The 16852-nt window shown below is 27.8% G+C and overlaps 5 protein-coding genes across 9 annotated transcripts; 3 read left to right on the top strand and 2 right to left on the bottom strand.

The window, feature by feature from the left end:
• The first annotated feature begins 494 nt into the window (after window positions 1-494).
• Window positions 495-4943, top strand: LOC122567679 (charged multivesicular body protein 1b). Of its 2 annotated transcripts, XM_043726510.1 has the most exons (6): window positions 495-653; window positions 730-904; window positions 1398-1718; window positions 1908-2052; window positions 2131-2274; window positions 2473-4943. In XM_043726510.1, exons 2-5 carry the CDS (start codon window positions 883-885, stop codon window positions 2240-2242), a joined length of 600 nt encoding a protein of 199 aa, XP_043582445.1. In that variant the 5' UTR covers window positions 495-653; window positions 730-882; the 3' UTR covers window positions 2243-2274; window positions 2473-4943. The 2 variants fall into 2 exon arrangements, with proteins under 2 accessions (XP_043582445.1, XP_043582444.1); XM_043726509.1 differs by having other exon boundaries at window positions 2131-4943.
• LOC122567675 lies at window positions 3062-9272 on the bottom strand. Of its 2 annotated transcripts, XM_043726495.1 has the most exons (13): window positions 8518-9272; window positions 8224-8351; window positions 8074-8113; window positions 7762-7900; window positions 7547-7623; window positions 7202-7374; window positions 7057-7136; window positions 6705-6944; window positions 6415-6616; window positions 6069-6321; window positions 5924-5986; window positions 5679-5824; window positions 3062-5558 (listed from the first exon to the last, which is right to left on the bottom strand). In XM_043726495.1, exons 1-13 carry the CDS (start codon window positions 8658-8660, stop codon window positions 5440-5442), a joined length of 1803 nt encoding a protein of 600 aa, XP_043582430.1. In that variant the 5' UTR covers window positions 8661-9272; the 3' UTR covers window positions 3062-5439. The 2 variants fall into 2 exon arrangements, with proteins under 2 accessions (XP_043582430.1, XP_043582431.1); XM_043726496.1 differs by lacking the exons at window positions 8074-8113; window positions 8224-8351 and having other exon boundaries at window positions 8518-9267.
• Window positions 9273-9480: 208 nt separating this feature from the next.
• Window positions 9481-12501, top strand: LOC122567678 (IST1 homolog). The gene is made up of 6 exons (XM_043726508.1): window positions 9481-10013; window positions 10205-10481; window positions 10570-10725; window positions 10794-10925; window positions 10993-11046; window positions 11788-12501. The coding sequence occupies exons 1-6, from the start codon at window positions 9745-9747 to the stop codon at window positions 11965-11967; spliced, it is 1068 nt and encodes a 355-aa protein (XP_043582443.1). The 5' UTR covers window positions 9481-9744; the 3' UTR covers window positions 11968-12501.
• Window positions 12502-12741: 240 nt separating this feature from the next.
• Window positions 12742-14792, bottom strand: LOC122567682 (general odorant-binding protein 71). Of its 3 annotated transcripts, XM_043726515.1 has the most exons (6): window positions 14549-14782; window positions 13942-14171; window positions 13418-13634; window positions 13290-13325; window positions 13013-13204; window positions 12742-12919 (listed from the first exon to the last, which is right to left on the bottom strand). In XM_043726515.1, the coding sequence occupies exons 1-6, from the start codon at window positions 14609-14611 to the stop codon at window positions 12896-12898; spliced, it is 762 nt and encodes a 253-aa protein (XP_043582450.1). In that variant the 5' UTR covers window positions 14612-14782; the 3' UTR covers window positions 12742-12895. The 3 variants fall into 3 exon arrangements, with proteins under 3 accessions (XP_043582450.1, XP_043582448.1, XP_043582451.1); XM_043726513.1 differs by having other exon boundaries at window positions 12742-13204; window positions 14549-14792; XM_043726516.1 differs by having other exon boundaries at window positions 12742-13204; window positions 13418-13622; window positions 14549-14790.
• Window positions 14793-14810: 18 nt separating this feature from the next.
• Window positions 14811-16819, top strand: LOC122567683. Its single transcript, XM_043726517.1, has 4 exons — window positions 14811-14886; window positions 15088-15230; window positions 15735-16045; window positions 16542-16819. The coding sequence occupies exons 2-4, from the start codon at window positions 15213-15215 to the stop codon at window positions 16711-16713; spliced, it is 501 nt and encodes a 166-aa protein (XP_043582452.1). The 5' UTR covers window positions 14811-14886; window positions 15088-15212; the 3' UTR covers window positions 16714-16819.
• Window positions 16820-16852: the final 33 nt, after the last annotated feature.

Below are 16852 nucleotides of genomic sequence, written 5' to 3' on the forward strand. Positions count from 1 at the left end.
CATATTACTTCACCTGTGATAAGTACTTATGTATTTACTACAATGCTTGATCTGTACTGAAGGAGAATAATAAACTAAACTAAATGAAACTAGTTGATCTGTAGTTTCATGTGGGAAATAATAGGTATAAATATATGATAAACATACTACTTTCTATCTAACGAATTAGTCAGTTAAGTTAGGAAAGATAAGCACATGACATGAGTAATGAGCGCGATTAAGTCTGCAGACAAATCATAGAATAGGAACATAAACATAATTGGTCACGTGATACTCCAGTTATTCGCCGGTAGGTAGTCGATAGTCACTAATGAATTTGATACATTTAATACTATTGCTAATATATTTGCAAAATTTGATACAGTTGAATAAGTTACCATCCTTATTATATTTTTCAAGATTGTGTGACAAAATATCATATACGATATCTATATTATAGTTTATCTATGATTTTATCTGATTGTATTACCAAAGAGGAAATTTCCTTTCTGATATTATATAGTCAATGAGCGTTTAAGACGTTCTCAGTTGGTGTAGCAGTTTATATTCCAAAAAATATATTCTACTTTTCCATCTATGAAAATATATTTTTCATTTATGTCATCTATCAAATGAATAGTAATAATTAATCATACAGTAATCTCTTTACTTAGGTATCTACAAAAATAATCAAAATTAATCATCGTTAGAGTACCAATACCTGTTAAATATTAATATTTATCATTTCAGGTAAATTCAAATTTGAATGACAGTTGATTTCATTAAATAGCAACACATATTGTCACTTGTTATATCTTTGGTGACAAAAGTAAAGTAGTTCTATTGTTTGAATCTATCGTTTATTTTTAAAATCTCATCAAAACGGGGGCTGAACAGTCAATTATGTCCGTCTCCCAGATGGAAAGTATCCTTTTATTAAAATTTTTCAGTTTTTACATGTTTTTTCAAATTGTCGATTTCAAGTGTCCTTTATCAATTTTATTCAGATGAATGTTTCTTTTACTGAATTATGTTTGCAACTAGTCTCTATTTTTATAAAATTCTTATTAATTCTTCAATTGTATTTGAATTATCAAAAATTGTTTTATACTGATTTTGTATCTAAGACATTCTAAAAGAATTTTCAAATATTTTAGGTTTTCTTTTTATTTTATCAATTAACAATTTTATTTCTAATATACATTATAATATAATATACGTTTTAAAAGCAAATTACAGTTATCTGTACATAATTTTAATGGATGTTACAGGATTTTGTTTAAAATTAAATTATATTTTTAAGGTTATGTGGTAATTTTTCCCATATATGTTATGTTTTTTAGTGTTTACATTCAAGGAAATTTTATTAACAATGTATTTGAATGAAGACAAAAGTATTTTTCTAAATTAATGTTAAGGAAATTTATTCAATCTCAAATTTGCTGTGAAGGAATTAGAGAGAAATTCCAAGAAATGCGAAAAAGAAGAAAAGGTGGAAAAGGCAAAAATAAAAAAAGCCATTCAAAAAGGTAATATGGAGGGCGCACGAATTCATGCAGAAAATGCAATTCGCCAACGTAATCAGGCACTCAATTATTTACGGATGAGTGCAAGAGTTGATGCAGTAGCTAGCAGAGTACAAACTGCTTTGACTACACGCAAAGTTACTCAGTCAATGGCTGGAGTAGTTAAAGCCATGGATGCAGCAATGAAATCAATGAATTTAGAAAAAATTTCAGGTAAATATGTATATTTATATGTTGTTGTGTAATATGTATATGCTATTGTGAAATATACATATTATGTATATTTTAGAATTTAATTTTTTACCATTATTTTATATGATATCTGAAAAATAATGAATAAATCATAAATTTCTAATGAGACTGTGTATGAATGTTTGTAATATATTATAAGTTTAATCTTAGGTCTTATGGATAAGTTTGAAAGTCAGTTTGAAGATTTAGATGTACAAAGTTCATACATGGAGAATGCTATGTCTCAAACTACAACAACAAATGTTCCACAGAATGATGTTGATTCTTTATTGCAACAAGTTGCAGATGAAGCTGGGTAACTACTTTCCTCAGAGTTATTTTATACAATATTATGTAATTCTATAATATAAATTTATTATATAATTTTTTTTAGTTTGGAGTTGAATATGGAATTGCCATCTGGACAGTTAGGTAGTATAGGTACATCTACTATCAGTCAAGAACAAGATGAACTTACACAACGGTTAGCAAGACTTCGTGAATAGTAATACAGATGTAAAATCTAGTTACAGCACAGGTACATAATGAGAAAGATATATCTTTATCTGCTATAATTTGCATTAACTTATTAACCTTTTGACTGCCATATAAGAGTTTAATGGAAATGATCACCGTATACTATCCTTGTCTATAATTGCTTGGTAATTACATACTAGATATTATAAACGCCTACAATTACACATATTTAAATTTCAATTTCTTTTTTGTTTTTTAGCCATATACAGAGACTGGTTTATTTTGTAACGGTCAATGTACAAAGGGTTAAAAGGAAACGTATACAAACATTTTCTTCATGTACACTCCATGATCTTAAACCTTTTTCTTAAACCTTATTCATTTATTTCGAGTGAAATTATGTAGTAATGATATAAAAAGCTAAGATCTTCCACCTGAGGTTCATCATTGGGTTTCTCAGTTATTTGTATAAGACAAACATATATTGTTCAGTAAATGTACATATTTATTTAAAATTGCAGAATTTCGTTAAACCAATTGAAAAATATTATAATAACTAAATAATAGAGAAATAATTGAGAAATATTATAGCTTAAAATGATTTCAAAATTATAGCAGTATATAAATATATTTATAGTCAATGGAATTATACAGAGTGTTCCATTTGAAGTTACGCACGCAATTATTTCCCAAACTATAGTTCGTTTTAAAAAATGTTTCAAATGGAACTTACCCTATCCTGGGAAGGAGGGGGGCATCTTATGGTGATCACAAACCTTCTCTAAGTGGATGTGCTTCCAAGATTTCAAGGTGATCTTTGTTTTTTTATACGGAACTATATGTTTTTATTTAGGTAGGCATGTAACCCGTTCCGGGATGAATTTATCGAACTATATTTATTTATTATTTCTTAGTCCATGCCTTTCGGCTTTAGACGAACTTTCGGTTTTACATCTCTTATACCTATTTCGCTTCTTATATATCTACCTCCCCTTTTATCCACTCTATTGTATTGCACTTCCTTAATTATTCTATCTCTAAAAACTAAAAACTAATAATGACTAAGAACTATTACAACTTTTGGGCTTTTGCCTCCTTGCTGTGCTTCCTTATTGTCGTTCCTCCCAGTCTTGTATTGCCCTTCTGTTCTCTATTATTGCTATTAGTTCTGTTAGTCCTTCTCTAGTCTCATTTAGTATTTTTTCTGTGTCCTTTGGTCCTCCCATTATTTTGCATTCTTCTATTACATGTCTCAGGTCTTCTTCTTTCCTTTTACATAGTCTGCAATTTTTTTCTCCCTCTTCTTTCCAGTATTCCCTTACTTTGGTCTCGTTCCCACTTCTGAATCTTGCTAATATTTTTCTGTCCTTCCACTTCTGTCCTCCCTTCTAAGCACTTTATTAACTCTTCTTTGGCGATTTTTCTGTAATGTGTGTTATATTTTGATTCCCTTATCCTTTTCCCCCTCTCCTCTGCTTCTCTCTTCTTTCTTTTATAATTTGGTCTGCTGTCATCCTTTCTTGCTCTTCTCTTGCTTCCATCTGTGCCCTTCCATTTCTCACCTCTTCTAGTCCCTTTTTTCTCTTTCTTGCTCTTTTCCCTTCTTGGCCATTTCCCCAGTTTCTCTCTCTTTCCTTTATGCACTCCTTTACTAGTTCCTTTTTTGATTCTAAGGCTTTCTCTTCATACCTTTCTGCTCTTTTTAATGCTTTTTCTTTGATTTCTTTTATCTTGCATTCTTCTATCAATATATAATTTGGTGTTATCATATCTAAACCTAAGATCCATTTCACATATCTTCTTTGTATTCTATCCAATCTTTCTTCCATGTTCCAGCCCCATACCTTTGCTCCAAACAGCGTCACGATTTATCGAACTATAATATATTGGTGTTTGAAGGTCATTTATTGCCGTTCAAAACATACTGTTGTTGAACGTCCAGAAATTGTTTCTTATGTATTCAAAAGGATGACTTTTGTAGTCAGTACAATTATTTACTCTATTCCTATATGATAGCTGCACTTTTTCGAAAGTGACAGAACTAATTCTTCCAAATTCCTCACATTCTTCCAAAATTAGAGGCATATTGGCAATCTTATTGCGAAATTGTTGCGAATTTATTGCGAATTTATTATTGCGTATAATGAACCATCGTAAATTAAATCGTTACCGGAAGAAAGTACACGTAATACTGTTTGCAATAATATTGATTCCTTTGAAGCAACTGTCATACAAAGTGAGGATATCTGCCTAGTAGCAAATTATAGTTAATAATAAACAAATACGAATAACGATAAATCGCATCATTTGTGTAATTTCGATTCATGTTTACATCTGAATTGACGCAATACTTCAGTAAATCAAATCCTGAGAACGTTCAAAGAAAGTAAGTTTTTGAAAGGCAATGAATGACCTTCGAGTACCAACATATTATGAGTCGATGAATTCGTCACGAAATGAGCTACACGCCTCCTTAAATAAAAAGATACAGTTTCGTATAAAAAAACAAAGATCTCTTTAAAATCTCGGAAACACATCCACCTAGAGAAGATTTGTAACCACTATAAGATGTCCCTTCCGAAATTAGGTAAGTTTTATTTGAAATATTTTTTGAAACGAGCTATAGTATGGAAATTAATTACAAACTCCACCTGGAACACCTTATATATCTTTCCCATCTCTGTAACAAGTACCTATAAATAATGAACACGTTAAAATGTTCAACACAAATTGCTTAAATAAAAAAAGTTTACTTACTATATATTCATGAATAAAATAAGCTTTTAATATAATCAAAACTCATTTGTTATATTATAAGATTAGATTTCTGTAGAATAAAAAAAAAGCACTATTAATTGTTATTAATAATAATCGGTAATAATTATTAATATAATTAATTTTGCACAATATTGTAAATATAGCAGGTACTACTCTCTATGATATGAGAAAGAATATACTTTTATATAAAGAAAATTTATCGAAGGAAAGCTTTATTACTGCAATGGTATTTATGTTGTAAACATACTGTATGACAGAATAATTCAAGTAGATTGATTGTACTTTAAAAACAATTTGTAATAATAAATGCTTGTACTATATGTGTATCATATATTAAATACATAATATGATACACAGTTTATTATATATTTGTTTGATAAAAATAAATTTGTATAATAAATATTTTAATAAGTAGTATATTTTTATATGGTTAATTATGAAGAGTTAATCATGATGCTGCAGCAGTGCTGTTACCACTTTCTGAAGTATAATAAGGGTATTTCTGTATCCAAATTGTATCAAAAGGTTCAGCCTGTTTCAGAATTATCTTTTTCTTTGCATGGAGTTCTAAATATTTGAAATATATATCAATCATTATTGAGAATCTTCTGTACGTTCAAATTTAAGTGAAGACATAACAATAGAAAGTAAAAGATAATAAAATTATATTAATTAATTTAAATTTACCTAAACAGTGTGTAAAGGTGGATGCAGCATCAAATTTATTACAACTCTCTGGTGAAATTACATCATGAAATTTTATGAATGTCCTTTCACTCCAATGAGTTTCCATTAATGCTAACAACTCTTTTTTGATTAAATGTGTCTTTGAACTACAACAAGAAAAAAATTTTTATAAAATGTTCAATTAACTGTTGGTAATATATATTAGATTCATGTATTTGTAACAGTATGAAGCAAAAATAACTGACACGGAGGAAGAACTGGATTTTGCATTTCTGCCATCAGATGATTTTTCTGTTATTGTCCTTTCTCTAAAAAATTCAGAAACTTATATTGTATATAATATATAGCAAAATTAAACGTTTACACTAACTAAATAATAATAAACTGTACCCAATTTTTTCTTCAAAACCTGTAATTTCAGGAAGTTCAATTAGAGGTTCTTCAAACTTCTTTGTTTCTTTTCTTTGCTCTTCAGGAGGCTCTTCTTCTTCCCCTGCTACGAGATTTTCTGTTTGGAGGATTTTTTCTAATGTTTTAGATTGATAAGTAATTTCAGGTGCAGTGAACATAAGCTTTCTTGAAGATAATTCATCTGTTTGATCCGGTAGTCTACTGAAAGCGCCCACACGAATAGTTTCTCCAGCTATAAAATTAAAATTGTATTTATTTATTATTTCTTTTATTATTTACTTTGTTCATTTTTTACTCTTTACTATTCGAAATAAACATTATTTACCTGTTGTCTGTTCAATTTCAAAATCAAGAACATCTTGAAAATCATTTTGAACCGTTTGCGCCAATGGTTTCGTAAGCCAACTACTGAACAATTTATTTAATGTTTTTCCCCACAATTTATTGGCAATTTTTGTTGATGGTTGTCTTAGATATTCAGTTCCTCGTAGTAAAATAGACGTAGACCTTTCTCTCCAAAGAGGTCTCTAAAAAATGAATAAAAATAAACATGTTTATAAATGATTGAATCGTATATTCAGTTAATGATTAAATTACACCAATTAAACAACTCACTGTATGAACTGAAACATTCCTGATATATTTTCGCATGACGCTACCAGACAGTTGAGTTCGTTCATCGAAATATTTTCTTGTCTTTTTTGGTTTTACTACTTCAATTAATTCTATATTTTCAAGAACTGATAAACTTTGCTGTAATTGAAAAGGTAATTCAGGTGCAGATAAAGGTTCGTCTATCAGTGATGGTGGTGGTTCTATTGGAAGCGGAGGTGGTAAATCTTCTACAGGACTTATCTATAAATAGAAATTCTCCTATAAAATTTATATTACATAGTTTGGAAAGACACTAAAAAAGTTATACAATTTAGTTATACAAAAAGTTATATGAAAAGGTTACACAACGTACCTTGCTTCTTTTCGCAGGAATTTCTGTTAGAGATATTAAAGTTCTTTTCCTAGAAGTCGCAGGCTTTTTAACATCCGAGCCTAAAAAATCATATTTGTAAAAAGAACTAACTTATCTATAAATAAAAATACAATAATTAATGCACCTCTAGGAACGACAAAGGATTTGTGTTGATCATTTTCAGCGGATGCTACTCGCGTTTCTCTTTCAGTTTCAATTGTCTCAATCTCAAATCTGTTAACATCAACAAAAGGAACTTGCACCGATTTCTCATGAATTTCTGTCGATCGATCCCAAGGAAATCTTCGTATTTCGTTTCTAAATAATGGATAACAATAATTTTATAAATATCAAGAATATGTACTTATTGTTCTATTCATTGTATTCTAATAATTTTAATAATTTTAAACGAATCATATTTAAAATTATTAGAATTTAAAGTATTAGGATCAGAAAGTATAAAATTACTTTAAAAATACGCAAAACTAACAAGGATAGCTCTGGTCCGGCTAAGTATTGTTCCATATCATGTTCGGATAGTATCCCGAAATTCATTTCATCTTGCATCTACATTTGAACAATGTAATGTTATAAATTTAAATAACGCGATATAAATCATATATAACATAAACACAAAATAAAATTTTATTATCATAAATAATCTGCGTTGAACTTGTCCTTTTTTTTTAAATAACTTTTTTTTACCAAACGTCCTATAACGGAAGTATATGGTTCTTCTGTAATTAAATGCGAATTTGATGGAATTTCTAGATTCCGGAACACATCTTCCATAGGAGGAACATCCGGTAATTCTAACGCCATTACTGCATTAAATTCTTCATGCCTACGAAAAGATATTTGAAATATTTTCGCGTTTATTAATATTAACGCTTTTCTTATTAACAATTTTCCGAATTATTAATATTAAAACTAATAAAAAGTACTTTATCAGTAATCAAATCTGAAATTTTAGAATTTCTGAAGAAATTAAGTGCTTCATAAAATTTAAATCTTTACCTTTTTTTGAATAATGCGTACTTCATTGCGAAAACATGATCTACAATAAAAAAAGGACAAAAAGTAATCTTTTTATGTTTTTAAAGATAAAAGATGCTTGTTATATTACTGCGAAAAAGATTATAAAATATTAATTTCAAGATTTATGACCTTGAAAGTATTTCGTTTGGTAAAGAAGTATTTTCGCAACACCATACATTAATTGTGAAGAAAGATAGAGACTAAATCTGCCATAATTTCTTCCACTCCTCATTTCAATCGTTGATAAAATTTCTTCGCTAAAATTGTAATCGTAATCGTATATATAACGTAATTAATTTAATAAATAAGTACAGAAATAATAAAATATCATTGCAACAATAAGACAAAAGAATATCCACAAGAAACTCAAATAAATTAAAACAATTAGTTGAAAGCGATCGTAAGAATAAAAAAGTACTTTACCAAGTAAGGACTATGTTAATCTTCTTAATTAGTATTGGCCTGCAAGTTTCCTTAAACATCTTTTCACTAAAGGTTGCGGCTAACCAGCATTTGGCTAATTTGCCTTTTCTTCTGAGAGAAAGGAGTTCAGTTGAATAAAACATTGGAGAACTGACGAATTGGGATAGAAATTCGGAGGTGGCAATGCGAATCGTCACGGCAACGATTTTTGTTTCTAGAATTTAACGGAAATGTGTATTCTTAATCAATCGATCGATCGATTTTTTGAAGCGCCCTCCATCTAGGAAGTCGAATATCGCGCGAGCAGTTATTATGTATACAGGATGATCCAGTTTTCTCCAACCAAACTTTGTCAGGATATTCTATCGGTGTGATATGAATAAGAAAACAATGTTATATAGGACAATTGAAACTGTACTAAAAAATTATAATAAATGTGCGAAATTAACTATCATTCTATTATTATGATTGAATGGCATAGAACATCGTGACAATGTTTAGCCAAGAAAAGCTGACACACTTTGTACATATCGCGACATATGTATTTATATTTAGAGAAGATGTTACATTCGTACAGAACCTCGCGGTGAAATGATGGAAGAATATGTAGAAATGAAAGTATTGTAACCTTATGTAACCCTAGGGAAAACAATTAATTACATATAGTTTAAATTTTATAAACGACAAAATATTTTATTGCATTTGAAATAGTATATTTATTGTAATGTAAAATAATACTTATTCATTTATTTAAGAGATTTAATTACTAAGAGACATAACTATTAATAAGCAGCCCATCATTTATTTTATGGGATTTATAGCATTAATTGTATATTTAATATAGGTTAAAATATTTGAAAATAGCGCCTTATTTTACTTTTACATAAGTACACTAGTGACATGTATGACTCACGAGAATGTGTAATATGTAGATAGGTATTCTTTACTTTAAAAATTCTTTATTACCAAATTTTATTTATGTACTACAATATAAGTTTATTCGTTTCGTTACAAATACTTTTACCATTTTATACAAGTTTATTATAAATATTAAAAAAGTCATAATTGAAAATTTTGCAACATATATAACTCATTTCAATCATATATTTAATATCTCTGAGCTGTCACTTTCTATCAGTTCTTGAATAACCTCTATTATACTCCTACGTAGGAGCATGAAAGATTATATCAGTTTTCTTTATTTGTGACAAGAACGGTCAAGTAGAGATGTTTTCGAGTGGGCCGAATTATACAAAATTAAAAACGCATCTGCGGCTAGCAATTAATCGATTAAAGTTGCTTGAGAAAAAGAAAACCGAACTTGCTCAGAAAGCACGGAAAGAAATAGCTGACTACATCGCTGCAGGTAAAATTGAAAGAGCAAAAATACGGGTTGAGCACATTATCAGAGAAGATTACATGGTTGAAGCAATGGAACTCCTCGAAATGTATTGTGATCTTTTGCTTGCTCGTTTCGGACTTATTCAACAAATGAAGTATGTATGTCATTCAAATGATTAAACATTGCTTTTCCGATTCTATTTTATTGTTTCAATTTTTAATATTACCTTTATTATAATAAATATCATGAAATTATAATAAAATAATCGTCATTCTATTAGCAAAATGTTATAAAACTCATTAATAACATAAAAATTTTTAAATATCATTATATTTATTGTTATAGGAATTTAGATGAAGGTTTAGCGGAAGCTATTTCTACCATAATTTGGGCTGCTCCTAGAATACAAACTGATGTTCAGGAAATTAAAATAATAGCTGATATCTTAATGTCAAAATACGGGAAACAATACACAGAAGCATGCAGGGAAGAAGCAGTACAAACTATATCTGAGAAGTTGAAACATAAAATGAGCGTGCAATCACCATCTAAGCTTCTTGTAGAGAAGTATCTTATAGAGATTGCGAAAAATTATGATGTTGAATACGAACCAGATCCACAGGTAGAAATTATGAAATGAAACCACTACTGATAATGATAATAATTCTAATTTTATTGTGAGAATGAATATTTTAATTGCAATATCATAGATAATGCAAGAGGGTCAAGATGCTTTATTGATAGATGTTGGAAATAACACAGAAAGAAACAATTTAGACACAGCTTCTGGAGGCTTACCACTGCCAGTTGGATTTATTGGGTTTCCTCAAGCTCCTCTATTACCAAACCCTGCATCTAATCTAATTGTGAGTAATCTCTTTTACTATGTAGCTATTTTTTTATTTACACTTTTTATTCAAATTATACCTTTCAGAATTCTGAGAAAGGGCCTATAGGATTTGTAACTCCACCAGGATCATTAGAAAGTAAAGATCAAAATGTTCCTTATAATCCAAATAATGTTTTGTACAACATTCCCTTAGATAACTCAAATGGAGACAAACTTGTGAGTGATATAATTTAAATTCTATAAATTAAATTATTGGATTATTAATGAATTCTTATCTATTAAGGAAAATGATCTGCCTCCACCATATGCATCATTTCCACCTGATTTAAATAAACAGGTAATTTTAAAACAAAAATAATTAAACTCACTGAATATGTAAATGAAAATTAATAATATTATGAATAGTTAGATATATAAGTATATATTTATTTGTTTTTTGGCTTCATAGCCTGAAAAAAGGATTTGGCTTATATATGTCTAACCTCCACTCATTTCCATATAACTTTTAAAGCACCAATACATCTACTCGTCTGCGTCCATCCATATTCCCATCCCAAACACACATATACTTTTTTTATTTAATATTAAAAATTATATATATACACACACTATCCTATACTGGCTATAGTGCAATTAGTTTGGTATTCATATTCTTTCTTTCAAAACTCTTATCCAAAGTATCACCGCTTCACTTATCCTACCTTCCATTATATCTTCCTCTCTTAATACACTGGAATCTAATCTATAGCAGTTTCTTAATAAATGTTTTAAGGTGCTCATCTCTAAACTACATAAAATACATTTTCTTTTCCACTCTTCCAACCAATAACGATTTTCCTCTTCAACATTTCTGCCTCTTACTATTCTTATGATTAGCTATATTAGGTTTATTAATACTTTATTTTTACTTCCAATTTTTCAATTATAGAGCTGTTATTATTATATTTGTTAAAATGATTATTTGTTATTACTTATTATTATTACTTAAAAACTTAGACATATGCGTTTATATATTGTGTATTTTATATTAATTATTATACATTTACGTAATACGTTTATTTATGATTTTTCATTACAGTCCGACCAGAAACCAAAACCTCAACCGCGATCGAAAATGCCGATGAATGATTTTCAGCTTCCAGATTTGCCCGCCGTGCCGTCGGAGAATGATTTACCCTCAAATAATCCATCTACTAGCGAAGACATTGATTTTGACGATTTAATGAAGCGCTTTGAAGATTTAAAAAAAAGAAAGTAATTTCTTATTTAAGATATATTACAAATATGTATGTTGTATTACAACAAAAATATAGTGCAGTAGGTAACTAAAAATAATTCCTATAGTTTAATTATACAATATTGTAAAATTTAAGTAACTTTGAATACTGCAAAACATAATAGTATTGGCAAAATATTATTTGCAATATATCTGAAGTAGAAAACGAGAAGTTACAAATAGATTTAATTTCGAATGTTACATTAATATCATAAATAGCTTAACACTTTAATCTTCTCAAATAATTGAAATCACCAATTTTAGGTTCTTATATAATATGCATTCAACATTTATGAAAGAAAATCATATAAAGAAATGTGTAATATTAAAAACATTCTACAGTGAATTTATTTCCAATATAATTTTCTTTTATCTTTAGAGGAATAGATCACATTAACGTGCAATGCTATGATATTTCATAGATATAAATTACAATATTGCTACAATAAAAATCAATTTTCCAATTTGATACAAAAATATTATCATTAATAAAGTACAGTACTGAAACAAACAAAATTTGAAATAGCATTTGTATATATTGTAAAAAGGTGCATGTATATATATATAATTACAGTTTATATATTACCAATTATAAGTAAACTTTTTAATTGCTTCAGTTTGAAATGTAAGTATAACAATATAATCTTATATTATTTTCTAAAGATAATATTTCTTCATAATATTATTTCGCAGTATTATAATTCAAAAAATTATAAGAAACTCTTTGTAAAGAAAAGTATATAAAATAAAAATTCAAAAAAATTAGTATTTATAGATATTGTGGTAAAATATTTAGAAATTTTTTCTTAATACTCCTGCTGTTTTATATGCAAATAAATACACATAAATACAATATTATTGCCACATACGGTATCGTTTTCTTTAAGTAACTACAATGAAATTACATTTTTTAATTTTCCCAATCTTCACATTTCTGAAACAAGATTAACGTATTTATTTTAAAAAATTATTTTTTACGAAACTGGCGTAGTATTTAATACAAGGTACAAAAAAAGTTAAAATCTACCTGTTGTCCTTTTTCAGCCAAACACGTCAATAAATTTTGTGAGTATTCACATTTTTCTCGTTTATTCGCTTCAAGGTAACGAAAACATTCAATAATTGATTCTTCAATGAAGTCTTTCAATTCTGGATCTTGAATACTTTGAATCATCAATGGAATCACTAAATCTTTTTCTGGAAATCCTTTTTGATCTACCTATTAATCAGCAAGTAGTAACAATTATTTAAATAACATAATTATTGTTTATTTCTATTCTTAAATCAAATACGATAGTACTTACAGCATTTAATTCATTGAAAAAACATTGTACTATGCACTGTAATAAATTAGAATATACGTAGAATTATCAGATTAACATAAATATTATAGATAATTATAAGGTATTCAACTTAAATTCATGATGTTTACATCTTGTTGCCGGTCAGTATTATTATTAAAACGTGTGTCCTCGTCATTCATCTCTCCATTATTAAAATCACTTTTCCTATTGCGCAAATCTCTAGAATTCCATGAATCTCGATCGTTGGTTTTACGAATATGTTTTATATTTTGGAAATCTTTAACATTTCCTTTAATCGAGCGGTCGGAAGAGTAAGTATTCGTATTACTATTCCTGTCAGAATTTCTGTATCCATCAATAACTTAATTAAGATATATGTGTAATTGCAATAGAAATATATATAGAATATACAGGATGTTTAAAAAAATTGACAATATTTATGAAGTGTGACGCAGAGCTGCACGCAAAAGATATGTATATATATATATATATATACATACACAAAAGGTATTTTATTGAATAAATAAATTTTTGAGTAAGTCCCATTTCTTCATTTATTTTTTATAGAAATATGCATTTCTGCGGTCCAATAATTAATAATTTTCGCTTATTAAAATATTATTATTGCTCAAAATAATCATACCAGTTTTACCTATATCTCTGATTGTTCGTGGATTGATTATATGAAGGTCCACTATCATTTTTGTCAAAGAAATTGTTATCATATACTTCTTCCTCGGAACTTCCTGAAGTTTTGTCTTCCGTGGATGTAGAATCTTCCCCATTATCTATATTCGAACCGGCATAACGGTTCCTACAAGTTTTCAGCACTTTTTGAAATTGTACGTCTATTTGTTGATTTCCGGAACGACATCTTAAAGACTGAAAATAAATTTGTAACTGTAATTAGATTGCGGAAATTTATACAGGTATATATTTTGCTTCGAATGAGTGAAATAGGTAAAACTTTGAAAGAAATACATATTTTCTATAGATAAGATTTATTTATACATTAGTTGGAATAATTTATTATATTTATCTTATATGTACATATTTTTCATAACAGCATTCATGGCATATGTATATCATACATACCTGCTATTTACTTCCTTATTATCAATATTATAATATTTATAATAATTTAATGATATTAAATATTATTTTTTAAATCGTTAAAATTTAAGAAATTTTATATGCTAGGTTTGTATAACAAGTATAACATAATAAAATATATAAATTCGTCATTTTTTTAAACTTACTACTCCCTCACGGAGAAAAAATAGAAGGATACAACACAAAGTAAACGAAATAAAATTTTTCATGATACACACTGTCAACGCTCCGCCGTTTTAACTAAACAATTATTGAAACCATGTTCTCTTTCGGTCAAATATATAAACGAAATGAGCAGGAAAAAGGTGATGATAATAATTACGTGTCATTCTATCTTTGAAAAGAATTTGAGTTCAGTGGACGTTTCAGTGACATGACGTATCCTGAATTATACACTTCCGGTTAAATGTAAATTGTGTAATCTATGTAATTGAAACGAACATCAGGATTTTCGTTATCGCGTTAGAATCTTTTTCGCAATCAGGTAAATGTATTTCGTAATGTAAAATAAAAATAATTAATAGCACAAATTAGATTTACAGCAATGATATTCGTTTATTTTTTACACATTTTAAAATAATATGCAGTGGTATATATTACATTAAAAGAAAAAGATTTTTAAATAGCGGAAATAATATAGTTTCCCGCCATTTAAGATATCCAATAATATCTATTGTAATCGTAGAAGAAAATTAGAGGGGAGGATAAAAGAGAGAGGATATATGAAAGTGATTGAAGGCTAAAAACGGCAAGGAAATCTACTGTGAATTTTGATAGAGAACTGTTGTTCTTCTACCTTGGAAATACAAAATGCATATTAAATTTCTTGTAAGTACAAATTTTTTATTTATTAAAATTTGCATAATAAACAATTCATTTGCTTATTTTTAATGGCCCAATTTGATTTAGAGATAACAAAAAGTCATTTAAATAATCGCCGTAAATTTAATTATTATTAATTATTTTAAATTAAATTTTAATTGAAAATTCTAAGTGGTATTGTCATTAATATTACGATGATGGTAGAATAAATTTTACTTAAGTTTTCTTTATTCAATGATACTTATATAGTAAAATAATAATAAGTAAAAGAAAATAAGACAAAGTAATAAAAATAAATAGAACGTGATATTCAATTGTGAAAGAGCAATGGACCAGAAAAACGTTCGCGTGAAAGCGAAACAACTAGAAAATGAATCCTCTAACATGAGAGTTAAATTCATTGATCAATTAAACATATCTGAAAGCAGACATTAAAACTTAATTTCGTTTTATTTGAAAAAGCCTATTTATTTTCGATCTGTTATTCACCTTTTCCATCAATTTATTTAGCTATTAACGAATGCAGTTCTTATGGTTGCAATTGACATTCCATGGGCCAGCAATCACCGATTTTATAAAGGTGATCAACTATCATCGAGTAGCAAACACAAAACGAAGTCAATAATAAAAAAAGATAACGAAGAATTACAACCGCAGAAAATTAAAGAAACTAAAAACGTAATGAATAAATATATAAAAGTAAGAAAGGAAGAAAATATAGATCCTTGGAAATTATCAGAAGATACAGATCGAATACAATTTCAAATAGAAGGTCATGAAGGACCAAAAACGTACCTTTTTGGATTTGATACTGGAAATGGGTAAATAATTGAAGTCTTAGAATTGAATTTTATTTGTGATGTAATTAAATAAAATTAATTTATCTATAGTAACTTGTATGTAGATTAAGACAATTATTGTGTTCAAAAATTATACGCATTGTTAAATTGATTTTGTAATACATAGTAAAATAGCAAGTTTAAAAAATTTAATTAATGTTGAGATTTCTGTAAATAACGATTTAGAAAATCAATAGTTCGAAAAATAATGACATTTGCGTATATTAAATCAAACATACTGTATAATAGATTAAATTAATTTTTTTCCTATATTACTGACATATACTTCAAATAATTAAAAACAAAGTTGGAGAATATAATTACCAGACAATAAAAATTCCAATTATCATTTATAAAAACTAGATTTATTTATTATAAACGTCCAATTTTTTCAGTATACATATACATATACATCATTAGAAAACATTACATATGTTTAGAGGTATTTAATTAACAATATACCATATATTTATTGCAGAAAGAATAGACAATACAGATTAGAAGAAAGGCATCGCGATGGTACGATAAAAGGACAATATGGTTATTATGATGCGCAAGGAAAATTAAGAAAAATTCAGTACGTAGCTAAGCCTTTTGAAGGTTATACTGAAATACATCACGAAAGTAATGCAAGAAAGATAAAAAATTAATTAAAAATCATACTTCTTTATTTAAATATATTAAATTTCAATATTTCAAAATTCGTACATTACTAAGCATCAAAGTAAATGAAATATTAAATAATCTAAATTACCATTCTATTAAAAGTTAATTGGATAGAAACAATGA

The sequence above is a fragment of the Bombus pyrosoma genome, linkage group LG5 (assembly GCF_014825855.1).
Source record: "Bombus pyrosoma isolate SC7728 linkage group LG5, ASM1482585v1, whole genome shotgun sequence".
NCBI classification, from domain to species: Eukaryota; Metazoa; Arthropoda; class Insecta; order Hymenoptera; family Apidae; genus Bombus; species Bombus pyrosoma.

What these genes read in the sequence shown, in the direction of transcription:
- LOC122567679 (XM_043726509.1), top strand. Translation starts at nt 883, where the DNA reads ATGTCCGTCTCCCAGATGGAAA. An exon ending in GTCCGTCTCCCAGATGGAAA is followed by an intron (nt 905 to 1,397) that starts GTATCCTTTTAT and finishes ATTAATGTTAAG; the next exon opens with GAAATTTATTCAATCTCAAA. An exon ending in CAAGTTGCAGATGAAGCTGG is followed by an intron (nt 2,053 to 2,130) that starts GTAACTACTTTC and finishes AATTTTTTTTAG; the next exon opens with TTTGGAGTTGAATATGGAAT.
- LOC122567675 (XM_043726495.1), bottom strand. Translation starts at nt 8,660, where the DNA reads ATGTTTTATTCAACTGAACTCCTTTCTCTCAGAAGAAAAGGCAAATTA. An exon ending in TTCCTGCGAAAAGAAGCAAG is followed by an intron (nt 6,945 to 7,056) that starts GTACGTTGTGTA and finishes TTCTATTTATAG; the next exon opens with ATAAGTCCTGTAGAAGATTT. An exon ending in AAATCCAGTTCTTCCTCCGT is followed by an intron (nt 5,825 to 5,923) that starts GTCAGTTATTTT and finishes TTCTTGTTGTAG; the next exon opens with TTCAAAGACACATTTAATCA.
- LOC122567678 (XM_043726508.1), top strand. Translation starts at nt 9,745, where the DNA reads ATGTTTTCGAGTGGGCCGAATTATACAAAATTAAAAACGCATCTGCGG. An exon ending in GGACTTATTCAACAAATGAA is followed by an intron (nt 10,014 to 10,204) that starts GTATGTATGTCA and finishes TTATTGTTATAG; the next exon opens with GAATTTAGATGAAGGTTTAG. An exon ending in ACCCTGCATCTAATCTAATT is followed by an intron (nt 10,726 to 10,793) that starts GTGAGTAATCTC and finishes TATACCTTTCAG; the next exon opens with AATTCTGAGAAAGGGCCTAT.
- LOC122567682 (XM_043726513.1), bottom strand. Translation starts at nt 14,611, where the DNA reads ATGAAAAATTTTATTTCGTTTACTTTGTGTTGTATCCTTCTATTTTTT. An exon ending in ATACTGACCGGCAACAAGAT is followed by an intron (nt 13,326 to 13,417) that starts GTAAACATCATG and finishes AATTTATTACAG; the next exon opens with TGCATAGTACAATGTTTTTT. An exon ending in TTTTCAATGAATTAAATGCT is followed by an intron (nt 13,205 to 13,289) that starts GTAAGTACTATC and finishes GCTGATTAATAG; the next exon opens with GTAGATCAAAAAGGATTTCC.
- LOC122567683 (XM_043726517.1), top strand. An exon ending in GGATTTGATACTGGAAATGG is followed by an intron (nt 16,046 to 16,541) that starts GTAAATAATTGA and finishes TATTTATTGCAG; the next exon opens with AAAGAATAGACAATACAGAT.